The sequence below is a fragment of the Dipodomys merriami genome, unplaced genomic scaffold (assembly GCF_024711535.1).
Source record: "Dipodomys merriami isolate MVZ:Mamm:240054 unplaced genomic scaffold, mDipMer1.0.p SCAF_56, whole genome shotgun sequence".
Lineage (NCBI taxonomy): Eukaryota > Metazoa > Chordata > Mammalia > Rodentia > Heteromyidae > Dipodomys > Dipodomys merriami.
In genome coordinates, this window is record NW_027206135.1 from 4,511,814 (window position 1) to 4,525,998 (window position 14,185).

Genomic DNA, 14,185 nt, shown 5'->3' on the forward strand with positions numbered 1-14,185 from the left:
AGGTTTCTTACCCAGTAGGTATTTGCCTCTGTAGTCTTTTATATTTATATCCAGTACTTATTCTATCCCTTGACAAGAGACATGTTTTGGCATTCCTTGAAGTCAGTTGAAGACATGCACATTTTGTTCTAAAAGGCAGTCAATGTTGAGAAGTCAAAAAAAAAAAAAAAAAAGCACTAAGTTAAAGGAGGGTGCAAGCATAATTGTTGCAATTATATTTACAACAGTTGTTTGGTTCACAGGACTTATGGAGCTTTCTTTAAAAGGTACCATCAACAAAAGGTACAAAAATACTATCTAGTAACTGTAACTTGCTTCTAATCATGAATGAAATAAATACTTAACTATATGGACTTTCTTAAGCTTTTCAAAATGGGTACGTTTCATTTCTTACTCATTAGCTTACTGATGAATGTTCTTCTAGTTCAAATTTAAGACATGGTTTTGAAAATGTCCTGAGGTTTCTTTCTAATCCATGACACAAAAACATTACAGACTGATGATAAACTTTTTTTTTCTTCATAGCGTTGAAAGGCACTTAAATCACACAAGTGAATCTATGTATTTTCCTCCTCTAACCATATAGATGATTAACCTGATAGGGACTCCTACCTTAAAGACAGGAAGGAATTTTAATACTCCAGGTATGGATTAGATATGTGATTATTAGTACGGTGATTAAAATCTTTGAACCATAGTCTTCCTTTTGTTGAACTATGTGACTTTTCAGTTTTTCCTGCATGTGCTATGTATCTTCCATATTATTTATACATACACTGTATGGCAGAGTGCCAGCTGCCGTTTTAGTGACACTGCAAACTAGCATGCCAGTTTTTTCTTATTTTGGATAAAAAGTGTTGCCAATCTATGTGGTTTATTTTACTTTTTAGTTGCTTGTGGGCTTGAACTTGGGGCCTGGGCACTGTCACTGAGAGCTCTTTTTCTCAAAACTAGTGCTCTACCAGTTTGAGCCACAGCACTACTTCTGTAACTGGAGATAAGAGTCTCATGGATTTTCCTGCCCTTGCTGGCTTTGAACTGCGACCCTCAAGTCCCAGCTTTCTGAGAAGCTAGGATTACAGGTGTGAACCACCAGTGCCTGGCTCTATTTTCTGTTTTTGAGATTACTCTTTAAATATTTTAAAAGCCAAATCGTAATATATGTAGAGAACAGGCCTTTTCAATGTGAAGAAACCTGGCATTCTTCAATTATGGAAAACTTTCATGCAAGTGTATGTTTGTGTGAGTTCTGCCTTTAGATGTTTAATTCTTCAGTTATAACCAGCCCTACTATTTATTTAGTTTATATATTTAGATTTTTTTATAACCAATCACTATGTTTTCTTTATTTCCAAGATTCATTTTAATGTCTATCAGATTTTTTTAATAATCTTTTTATTTCATGGATATAGTATTTCATCTCTTTGAATCTAAGGTCTCGTTTGTGCTAGGCAACTGTTCTATTATTGAGCTATGTCCCAGGGTTTTTTTTTTTTTTGACATTTTAAATGTATCTATTTAATTTTATTTTAGTATATGGGCTTTGAATTCAGAGCCTTACAACTTGAACTACATCTCAACCCTTTGTCCTTTAGCCATTTTACAGTAAAGTTCTGATTCTTTTGCTTTTGTCTAGGACCAGCCACGGGCCATGATCTTCCTATATCCACAACCTTGAAGCCTGAGGCTTATACCACCACTCTCAGCCTCAAATCTATTTTAAATTCCCTTTAAATTTCATTCTATATTTGTCTCTTGATGACTCAGATATAAAGTCTTCCAATTTACTGAGGCTCAGACTGCTTCCAAGGTTCTAGATAGTTTTATTTTGTGCTGGTATCAGGCCTTGAACTCAGGACCAGGAAATTCCATTTGTCTTGCATTGGTCTCAGCTGACACTGTAAAATTTGAGCCATACCTTCAGTCTGATCCTAAACATTTTTAATAAGTTACATTTGATTGAAATCATACCTTCTTCATGTTAGGTACACCCAGAGAAATGGCTCCTTCCCTTTGTTTTCTCTCCATGTGAAACTGCATGTAGACCTCTTCCCCTTTGTTCTCTCTCCTTGCATACTGCATGTGGGCCTCCCTAGAAGTTCTGCCCAGTACCTGTAACTGCCTGGTTACCTCACAACTGTGGGTCAGTAGGGGGCTCTCCCCAGGCTCTGAGGTCACCTCCTCTTCCGCTACTATCACACCTCCTTCTCCCCTTCCCTATATAATCTCTCACCACCACTAGTTCATGCTATACCCTAGAGTGCCAACCAGCGGTTTGGCTCTCTCATATAAACTCTGTTCTGCCTGAACACAGGGTGGTCTCCTTTTGGCAACCTTTACACGGTGTGTGGGGTTTTCTCTTGTATCTACCCCCACGTTGCGTACTTTCTCATTGCTTTGCATCTAATTCTACAATCTTGTGCGTAAGAGGGTAATGAGAGCGAAATTGAGCCAAACTCAGGTAATAGCAGCTTTCTATTTCTCACTTCATACCCTGAGAAGATGGTGGAAACTATTACCTATACCACACATTCCTCCCTTAGTAGTGACTTCAATTTCTGATGGCAAATATGATATAAAAATATTAAATAGAAAATTCTAGGAAGACATAATACATAACAGTTTTGAATTATATGCTGCCCTGAGCAGTGGGGTGAAATGTCCATTGTCCACTCTATGGCCCCTGCCATGTGGATCATTCCTTTGTCTACTCTATACTACCCACCCATTAGTCACTGAGTAGCCACCTGCATTATTAGATCACATGCTGTGGTACTGCAGTGCTTGTGTTAATCCTCTTATTTTACTTACTAATGGCTCCAAAGTGCAAGAGCAGTGATATAGAGGAGGTACAATGTGGAAGAACACATTAACTCTGGTGCCATGTAGCAATACTGCATGGGAGACTGGAAAAGCATAGTTTAGATAGAGACCACCCTATACAGGGTTTTAGACATCCACTGGGTACCTGAACAAACCCAATTTAGATTCTTTGTGAATGTTTTAGACAGACAAATTTTTAGTACACAGAACTTCCCGACAAGTAGTCTCTACATTCAATTTTTGTTAAATGTCCTATTTTTTTCTACTCACATGTCTATGCAGCCCTCAGAACAGTCACATGAATCAGTAAACATGTTGGAAAAGTTGTTTAGATAACATGCTCGTGGCCACACAGTCTTTCTGTACTTAAACTGTGGAAGTTGTCTACTGTCAATTTCATTACAGAAAGAAACAGGCACTGATTCCACACCATTACTAATATCTGCATCAGAAATAACAACTGCTTCCCGGGGGTGATTCCGAGTCAATTGTACATAGGTATTAAAAGAAAAATTGTCTGTAAATAAAAAGTTGCACTCTGTTTCAAGCAGGTAATGAAAGACTTCCTCCATGTTTCGTAGACTCTTTCCACAAGGAGTTTTGTAACTCACATGGAGTGCAGAAGAATGAGAGTTTGTCTTAGCATGTCGTCTTTGGAAGTGACACTTAATTGGCAGCTGTAGAGGGTTTTCTCCCTTGAAGGTTGCCGGCATTTTGATCAGACAAGCACCAGAACAGTCATGAATTTTGTAAGATAATTTCAAAGATGATTCTTTTTCTTTTTCTCCAGGGCTTACAACTATATGTTCCACAGGGAAAACTTCCTGCTTTTCAGAAGATCTGTTGATATAAATTGTTTATTAATATCTCAAATTTGCAGTTCAATTTATGTATTCAGAAACACTGTATACTAAGGTAGGTGTTAGTTACTACTATCTTTTTGAATAAGATTAGCCTGATTCTGAAATAAATATTTTAGTATGCAGCCATTTAAAGATTATAAATACTTTCGGCAAACTCTGGGAAACCATAATAAATGTTCCTTGTGTTTTGGAACTAAGCTTTTAAATTTCCCTGAAGAATGTGGTTTGTTTTTGTTTTGTTTTTTTTACTTTTGGTGTCTACTACATATTAAAATAGAGGTAGTGTAGAGATTTTTTTTTAACATTCACTATATAATGCAGCACTAGCAGGATTTTCTCTGTAGGTGGAAATGACCTCTATCTGTGCTGTCCAAAAGAGTTACTAGCCATATGTAGCTATGAAATACTTTTTAAATGTGGCTAGTGTGGCCCCCCCCCAAAAAAAGAATTTTAAATCTTACTAAATTTTAGCCAGGTTCATACCTGTAATTCTATTTATGCAAGAGGCTGAGATCTGGAGATGAGGCCAGCCCAGGCAGAAAAGTTCACTAAGCTCCATTTACAAAATAATCAGCCATACCATTCCTGGGCATCTACCCAGAGCATCACAAGCCAGGATACCATAAAGACACTTGTACATCCATGTTCACTATGCACTATTCACAATAGCCAAGTTGTGGAAACAGCCCAGATGCCCCATAATAAATGAGTGAATCAAAAAAAAAAAAGTGGTACCTACACACAATGAAATTTTATACTTCTGTTAGAAAATAATATTATGTCATTTGTAGGGAAATGGATGGACCTCAAAGAAATCATGTTAATTGAGGTAAGCCAAGTTCAGAAATACAAATGGCATATGAATTCTCTCATATGAATTCTCTCATATGGCATATGAATTCTCTCATAAGCTAGATCTAAAATACCAAGACATAATAAATTATACAGGTCTCTAGGCATTCATACACAGACAAAAGGATACTCTTAGGAGAGCAATAGAGAGGCACAAGGCCTAAGTGCATCTGATCATACAAAATAATACTTATCGAAATGAACTCCAGGAAATGAAAACAATAGGGTTTTTCTTTTTTTGCTGTTTTTGTTTTCTTTTCTCTTTGTCTTGTTTATCTGTCTATACATCTCTGGGAATGTTACGGGGACACACAGAAATATGGTTTTGATTTTGTGGGCAACAACAATCTTTGTCCCAGCAGAAAGTAATTTCATGAATTTCCCCTTAATTAGTACTTGAAAGTGTGAGACAGACTTTGGCTCAGTGGTAGAGCGCTTGCCTTGCATGCCTGAGGCCCTGGGTTCGATTCCTCAGCACCACATAAGCAAAAAGAAAAAAGCCAGAAGTGGCGCTGTGGCTCAAGTGGTAGAGCGCTAGCCTTGAGCTGAAGAGCTGAGAGACAGCACCCAGGCTCAGAGTTCAGGCCCCACGACTGGACCAAAAACAAAAACAAAAACAACTAAAAAGACAAAGTACCAGATTTTCCTCTTGTACAATTTTTTATGTAGAGGAAGGACTCAGTGTACTAATAAAATGAACAAAGATCAACAGTTAAATCATAAAAAGACTGGATTACCATGAGACAATAAGTAAATAACTTATTAAGGAAGCCAGGTAACTGTATCCTACATAAATACTGAAATTTACAATTTTTTAAAGCATTTTTAATGGAAAGAGATTTTTATATATTTTATCTAACATCAAATGATTTGAATGAGTGGATGATTTGAATACATCTCTTTTAGGAGCAATAGCATTCATAAACATAACGTATATACTTACTGAAGTATACTGTCTTCTGTAAAGGAGTTCTCATATGATGTAGAAGGAAATACATTTGATTTGTTTTCCTTTTCATTTTTAATCATATGCTTATAATCTACATGAAAAAAATTTGACAAACAAGTATGCCAAGTTAAAAATATTTCACAGAAAAATAACATAGCTTTCCAAGGATAATATAACAAAATTGCAAAGTTCATATATCTTTTGTTTTCTTAATATAACTATTTTAGGATAATGGGGTTTAAGCTATTTGGCTACCTCTCTATTTGTATTCTCATATTTCCTTTTTTTGTTGTTGTTGGTCATGGGGCTTGAACTCTGGGCCTGAGCACTAGCCCTCACCTCTTCAGCTCAAGGCTAGCACTCTACCACTTGAACTAGCACCACTTCCGGTTTTCTGGTGTTTATTGGAGATAAGAGTTTCACAGACTCCTGCCCGAGCTGCTTTGAACTGTGATCTTCAGATCTCAGTCTCCTGAGTAGCTAGGATTACAGGCGTGAGCCACCGGCCGGCTCTCATAGTTCCTTTTTTTACACCTAATTATTCTTTCTTCTTTTTTTCTTACTATGTTGCCCAGGCTGGCCTCAAACTCCTGAGCTCAAGTGATACTCCTGTCTCATTCTTCTGAGTAGAAGTACGACTATATTTGCAGAGCACCATGCATGACATGTCACTTTCTTCTGCTACTTCTTCATTTCTTTTGTGGTGTTGGGGATAGAACCGAGTGGCATGTAAATGGTGGACAATACTTCTTAATTGTTTTTATAGTTCATCTACTCTTACCCTTCAATGTATCTATAAGCTTTATGTTTAATGAAAAAGTTATAAATTATAGCTAGAAACGTTTTTGTTTTTCCCAATGCATTAAAATAACTTAAAAGATAATTTGATCCTTATTGTCTTGCTGTTCAAAAAATTAATCCAATGATACCTATTAAAGCAGGTAAGGCAGACATTAAGGACCCCTATGACAGGTATAAGGAGTATTGCTATAGGATTTTCCAGTAAGGAATGGAGACAGGCTCAATTCCAATAGCATGGGCTAGTAGGAATGTATAGCCAAGGAGCACAGTGGAATGACTACACAAAAAAATCTAAGAAGAAACATCCAGGCAAAGGAGGATTCTGGAGAAACTGAGCAAACTAGATTCTTGCTGAAGACTGGCCACCATGATCAAACATTACATGGAGACTGGTAGATGAGACACCCAATCAGATATCAAGGGTGATTAGATATTGTATGGGGACACTGATTGTTTTTACAGTTTAATCAAGAAAACTTAAAAGTAACTAGTGGTTTGATCAGTGTTCTGGAGAGCCCAGGCTGGATCCCTCAAAGGCTCCACATCAAGTCCTTGTGTTTCTCTCATCTGAAATATTCATTTGAAAATAATGGAAGTATGAAACTTTATTGCTAAAACTGTCAATTACCTCTCTTAATTATTCAAAACAGGGGCTGGGAAGGTGGCTCAGTGGTAGAGTGCTTGCCTTGCATGCATGAGGCCCTGGGTTTGATTCCTCAGCACCACATAAGCAAAAAAAGAAAAAAGCCGGAAGTGGTGCTGTGGCTCAAGTGGTAGAGCATTAGCCTTAAGCTGAAGAGCTGAGGGACAGTGCCCAGGCCCAGAGTTCAGGCCCCACGACCGGACCCAAAAAAAAAAGAAAAAAAATTATTCAAAACATTTCTCTACTATTGGCAAAAATATACACTTCTATTTTGGTAAATTCACTACACTGCAGGTGAACAAACTATTAAAATTATATTAAAAAAATAAAATTATTACTTTTGGTGACTTCAAAAGAAAAACACAACTTACTTTTCAGTGGAAAGTAAGTTGTTTCATGAAAGTATATAAAAAAAATAATGTTGGGCTGGGAAAGTGGCTCAGTGGTAGAGCGCTTGCCTTGCATGCCTGAGGCCCTGGGTTCAATTCCCCAGCACCACATAAGCCACGCGGGAGGCCCGGGTTCGATTCCCGGCCAATAATAAAAAAAAATAATAATGTTGCTTAAAATTAATTCCTTGGTACCATCTCCTGAATTTTAAAAGCTTGACTTTTCTAAAATTAATGTAATCCTTTAAGGGTGTGTTAGATGCCTAAGCTGAAGGCATTTGAGGCAATAAATGCAGGAAGGTTAGCTTTCTCTGAACTCTTTATAACTGTCTACAAACACATCTTCCAAAACCAACCAAACCAAACCAATTGTTATAAATCCCCTCTTCCACGGGAAAGTGAGTGATTACTGGTGAGCAGGGAAAGCTGGTCTCATTCCCACACATTACATGCCTGTAATCCTAGCTACTCAGGAGGCTGAGATCTGAGGATCACAGTTCAAAGCCAGCCTGGGCAGGAACTTCTGTGAGATTCTTATCTCTAACCACCAGAAAACCAGAAGTGGTGCTGTGGCTCAAGTGGTGGAGTGCTCGCCTTGAGCTGAAGAGCTCAGGGACAGCGCCCAGGCCGAGTTCAAGCCCCACAACCAACCAAAAAACAAAAACAAAACAAAACAAAACGCCAACTAAATTAAGTTGTGGAATAGCCCACTGTTGTTCACGGATAACTGAAGAATTACTTGGTGTATGGAAAAACCATATTTTTTGGTCAGAGGTGTTGTGAAAAACAAACAGGTTTTTCTTTTTGTGTTATCTCTAATCCTTCTAAACTGAATTTGCTTAGTGGCCGGTCTAAATCTAGCAAAGAAAATTTTACCAATATCTTATAGCAGAATATACCTTTCTAGTTGTGTTCTTCACAGAAAGCAGGTTAAAATGGTTTAAAATCTTAAGACTTCTATCTATACTCTCTGCATGAGATTTTGTGAATATACACATTTGTTCATTCTTTCCCTAGAATGCCTAGTGGGAAGCGCATTCCCTAACATTACATAGGTAGGACTTTTCAACTAATAGAAAAAACTGAGGACTATATAACTTAGCAATGTAAATCTTACATTTCATTTCAAATTATATTTAACCTGGCTACTAGGGTAGCCTGCTCCATGGCAAGAAAATGCCATGGAACATTCTAGAATTGGTATAGGAAATGTACATACCCTTTACCAATGTTGAATTGTTACTTATAGTTGCTTCATTCACTAGAATCATTGCTTGGATATACTCTGTTAAAAAAAAATAACCCAAAGAATAAAACGAAAACAATTATTATCAGGTTTATTCAAGCTTCCAATTTACAATTTACACACTTTATCTAATAATCTTCAATCTCCCCTGAGAAGTTTAAATGACAATCTGCATTAGGGACCAAGAAAATGAGGCTCAGAGGTTAATTTATTCTAGGACTTCTAAGCTAAAAGGACTAGAACTGGATTCAAAAACTACATAAATCTGATTCCTAAAGGATTTAGAAAGAATATTAAAATGAAAAGTGTTTCTTTTTGTAAATATATAATAATATACGTAATAACTTCTGTAATAAAACAGAAATGTCACTAGGGAGCACTAACAATAGTTTGGGGAAAATTTTTGTTTCCAACTGTATGTCCTCATACACTAAAGGAAGATTTCACATTAAAGACATATGCTCTACAACCAAAGGGTAAAGACAAAAGAAAAAAATCCAAAACCTTGGATTAACACGCAGAACACTAGTTTTGCTTTCACAAAACTAGTATTGTTTAAAGCAGGCAAAACATGGTCATATGTGGGTGTGTTGTGGAGGGAGGGGTTGTGAGGAGATATGGAGCTCAGCCATGGGAGAAGGGATTACCCAAGGCCTCACACATTTTAGGCCTGAATTCTACAATAGAGCTACCTATGTAGCCTCCAGACTTTTACATACTTAAGAATAATTGTCTAAATAATGGGTATTTTCTTTGTTGTATTTTCCAACATATAACAAATGTTATAGAATAAGACCATACTGAGGGAATGGGTGGAACTGGGAGAGATTGACAAGAATGATGAATGATACTGATCAAGGTATATTGTACTCACATACTGGAATGTTAAATTGAAGCCCCTTTGCATAACTACTTAAAGATAATGAAAAATATAAAAGAAAAAAAGTATGAGACAAGGAAAAAAATATCCTTATCCCAGGTATTCACTCAGAGGGTGAAGTAGTCAGATTGCTTGAGCAGAGTTCTGAGCTAATCTGGGCACTATTTCTAAAACAGAAAGGGGAGGTATAGCCTGAAGTAAAAAGAAGTAAGTTCAGTAGCTGTTATTTATAATCAGATTTATCCATGTTTATGACATGGAATAATAAATTGAATTTTTTAGAAAAAAATAAAAAATAGAATCAATGTTAGGTTCATAAACCAAGTGTCAGTGGCTCACAGCTGTAATCCTAGTTACTCAGGAAGCTTAGAGCTAAGGATCAAAGTTTGAAGTCAGCCCAGGCAGGAAAAGTCCGAGAGACTCTTATCTCCAATTAAGCACTAAAAAAGATAGAAATGAAGCTATGGCTCAAGTGGTAGATCATTAGGCTTGGGCAAAAATGCTCAAGGATAGTATCTAGGCCCTGAGATAAAGCACCAGGACTGGCACAAAAAACAAAACAAAACAAAACAAAAACAGAAGCAGCATTATCCATGTCAATGAATATAGAGTATATCCAAGATTTTAATGTCTTTTATACCTTTATTTGTAGCCGACCTATCTTTGATCTTCTGTTTTAATGACTGTAGCACATTTTGTACTTTTTCAAACATGAAGTCCACTTTTCCATCATCTTCTAGCTCCATCCAGAAAGCTTTTGCGTCACCTAGAAAAAAAGAGAGCAACTTAGGAATTCAATGGAAATAGATTGGACATAGATTAATTCACCCGGGCACAAGTTACAGAAAATCCAGTTGGTTTCTAAATAAAATTAAGGTTCAATCAATCTGTCACTTTCTTTGAGGAAAAAAGGATTTTGGTAATACTTCCTTATAAAGAAAAGAAACTAAGTGCTGGTGGCTCATGCTTGCAATCCTAGCTACTTAGGAGACTGAGATCTGAGTATCACGGTTCAAAGCCAGCCCTGGCACGAAAGTTCATGAGACTCCTATCTCCAATTAATCAACAGAAAACTGGAAGTGGCACTGTGGCTCAAAGTAGTTGAGCACTAACCTTGAGCGAAAGAGGTCAAGCACAACACCTAGTCCTTAAGTTCAAGTTCCATGACCAACAAAAAAAAAAAAGAAAAAAGAAAAAAAAGAACATGATCCGAGTACCTCATTTATTTTTGCTAACTTAAATATAAATATGTTGAAAACTTCAATATTATTCTTGCATGGAAGGTAAAATTACTCCTTTAGAGTTGTAATAATTTATACATATAAATTTTATTTGTACATATAAAATTTATATGTTTAAAAGTTTCAGAAATATTAGGCATGATGGCGCATGCTTGTGATCTCAGTACTTGAAAGGTTAAGGCAAGAGGATCTTGAAACACCAAGGCCAGCTGGAGCTACTTAGTAAAACTCTGTCCCCCAAAATAAAACCAAGCTGGGTACCAATATTAGCTACTCAGAAGGCTGAGATATGGAGGATTGCCAATTCAAAGCCAGCTGGGCAAAAAAAGTCTAGAAGATTCCATTTCTAATCACCAAAGCAGCAGACTTTGGAGTCATGGCTCAAATAGTAAAGCAAGTATGAGCAAGAAAGCCAAACAAGGAGCTCAAGGTCCTGAGCCACACACATATACACACAAATAAACTAGAAGCAATCAAACAAAAAGCTTCAGGATACTTCTACGTAGATTTTAGAACAGTTCACCTTAATGACTGCTGAAAATAACTATATATCCAGTAATATTTCTTTTTTAAAAAAAAGTTTTATGGTAACTAACTTTAATTACATGAAGGAAAATAATACTTGAAGTTTTTACAGATAAACTTATATAAAGAAGCCAATATTTCTAATGCTTTGCAATTTCCTAGAGAAATAATCCCTTTGAAGCTAAAAACAATAGAGAAAGGCAATTAAAACATTGATACAATGTTTAGAAGTGATAAAATTTTTATCATGTTAAAGATAACTTATAAAATGTTAAGATGACCAAATAAAAGTAGCTGAAATTAAATAATATGGCCCTAAGCACAGAGGTATTAATAATTGCACTTTAAAAAGTCGCTGAGTAGCCATTTGAAATATTAACGGCCAAAGACCAGAAAATTACAAAACATACTTTCCTTAACAAAAGCTAAATCCTAAACTTCCAAGTTTGACAATAGAGTCAAAATCTTCATAAGGAAAGAGGCTTAGGCCTGAGTCACAACTCCTACTGGGAGAATCGCCTTTCCCAAAGTGGATCTAGGCCTAATTAGAACTGCTGCTAAGTGGCCTCGGGAGGGGGACGATTTCTCGGTCAACATTCTGGTCTGACACATACTACACAACACAAAGCATGCTTTTACAATTCTCTGTAGCACAGCCCAGACTTTCAAGATCTAAAACAAATTCAGTGCAAGAAGACAAAACCTATGATAAAAATTGCTTCTGTACCTCACTAATCAAATTTATTTTTTAGATGGAAGCCTACTGAAGTATAAGCTATTTATGTTGTACATACATGTTTCTTTGAAAGATCACAGAAGCCACCCTTGATGCCTTAATCAGAGAACCTGGAAGTCAAGGCAGAGTTTGATGCCAGCTTAGACTATACAGTGTCACCTTGCCACAAAAAAAAATCAAATACAGCCAGGCAACAGTGGTTCACACTTATAAATCTGGCTACTTAGAGGGGCTGAGATCTAAGGATCATGGTTTAAAGCCAGTAATGGGTGGATAAGTCCATGATATTCTTCTTTCCAATTAGCCACCAAAAAGCTGTAAGTGGACTCTGGCTCACGTGGCAGAGTGCCAGCAGAGGGATAGATGGGAAAGTCAAATGGGAAGAAGCTCATTGTATAAACAGGGTATCTAGGCTACAGGATAAGATTTGCCAATTCTGGAGTCAATAACATACAAACACTAGCCAAAGCCAAAAAATATGTGTGGGTCCTTAAGGAGAATGTACAGAAAAAAAGACAGTCTTCTGTAGAACACCAACATAGAAATGAATGAATATAAGGACAAGGAACCATGACACCTTACAAATTAGAAGGGAAATTCAGGAGAGGAGAGTATCAAGAGTCAAGGGAAGGATAGAAATCATAATTAACAAAGCAGGCTTTGTTCAAAGATTCGTTCATGTTGGAATTACAGTACTGCCTATTAGGTGTAGGACCACATCTGCATTAGAGATGAGTTGATGAATATGTCAGCATGTTGGCAGCTGGCCAGAGATTACTACATACAAGTCTTAGGCAAAAGAAGTTAATTATAGAAATAACTGAAATAGTTCTTTAATAGTAAAATTTTACAGAAATTATCCACATCATTTCAGTGAGAAAAATTTTTATGAAAGTTATTCCCAGGGTCCCTAAAATAATTAAATTTTCATTAATTATCAGCAAAAATCATCGCTTTTAAGCAAAGTTATTATTCAAATAAAGTAACCAGTTAGTATTACCATGTTTCCTTTCATGAATGTAAATTAGCACCCTATTTTAGAGATTTGTCTTTATCAGAGGTGAAAAGATTTTGAAATGAAACCAGTTTTTTAAAAAAAGATGGTATGTAAAGGGCGAACAAATGTAGCACTGGTACTCATTAGATATGATGAAAAATGAGCTATACAACTTGTGGGTGGGGACGGAAAGGAAAAATTGGGAGAGAGTGAGGGAAGGGGTGACATTGTCCAAAAAGAAATGTACTTTTTTCTTTTTTTTGATTATGGGACTTGAACTCTGGACCTGGGCATTGTCCATGAGCTTTTCAGCTCAAGGTGAGCACTCTATACTTGGGCCCACAGTGCCACTTATGATTTTCTGGTGTTTTGTTGGAGATAAGAGTTCTCACAGACTTTCCTGCCCAGGCTGGCTTTGAACCATGATCCTCAGACCTCAGCCGCCCGAGTAGCTAAGATTACAGGCATGAGCCACTGGTGCCTGGCTAAGAAATGTACTTTATACTTGACTTATGTAACTGTACCTCTATCACCTTTATAAAAATTGAAATATAAAAAAATAAGAATGGAAAAAAACATGGTATGCATATATGTATGTACATACAATGGAGTATTATTTAGCCACAAACGGATGAAATCCTATTCCTAGTAGCAATACATGGGTGAAACTGGAAGGTATCATGTAAAGTGAAATAAGTCAGTCATGAAAGACAAATATCCCATGTTCTTTTTTATAATTTGAATCTAAAAGAGTTGATCTCATAGAAATTGAGAGCAGATAGTGGTTACTCACACTGGAGACAGAAGAGGAGGTGAGATAAATGGAAAAAGATTGGTCGGTGGGTACTAAATTGCAGTTAGGAGAAATTAGTTTTGCTGCACCATAAAGGTGACAATACATAATATATGTTTTTAAAAGTTGAAGAAAAGGTTGGACTGAAAGTATGGCTCAAATGATAGTGTTAGACATGATCAAGAAAGCTCCTCAGAGCCAGCGGCCCTGAGCTTAAGCCAAAATATCTCACACCAAAGAATTAACAAAAAACATTATTTCTACAAAAAAAAGTAACTTTTTGTTAAATGGTTGGTCATAGGTATTGAACTAATTAATTGCCAGGGCGTTGTCCCTGAGATTTTTTGCTCAAGGTTAATGATCTACCACTGAGAGCCATAGCTCCACTTCTGTTTTTCAGGTGGTTAATTGGAGATAGTCTCATGGACTTTCCTGCCCAGGCTGGTT

General features: G+C 36.6%; 1 protein-coding gene across 3 annotated transcripts in view; it reads right to left on the reverse strand.

The window, feature by feature from the left end:
* Setdb2 (SET domain bifurcated histone lysine methyltransferase 2) overlaps positions 1–14,185 on the reverse strand; it is a 38,155-nt gene that overhangs the window by 18,070 nt on the left and 5,900 nt on the right. For all 3 annotated transcript variants that reach the window (XM_070000168.1, XM_070000167.1, XM_070000170.1), the window contains 5 exons: positions 10,087–10,212; positions 8,540–8,605; positions 5,482–5,578; positions 3,094–3,663; positions 12–128 (listed from right to left, as the gene is read on the reverse strand). In XM_070000168.1, the coding sequence (XP_069856269.1) occupies positions 12–128; positions 3,094–3,663; positions 5,482–5,578; positions 8,540–8,605; positions 10,087–10,212 (976 nt within the window). The remainder of the gene's footprint in view (positions 1–11; positions 129–3,093; positions 3,664–5,481; positions 5,579–8,539; positions 8,606–10,086; positions 10,213–14,185) is intronic.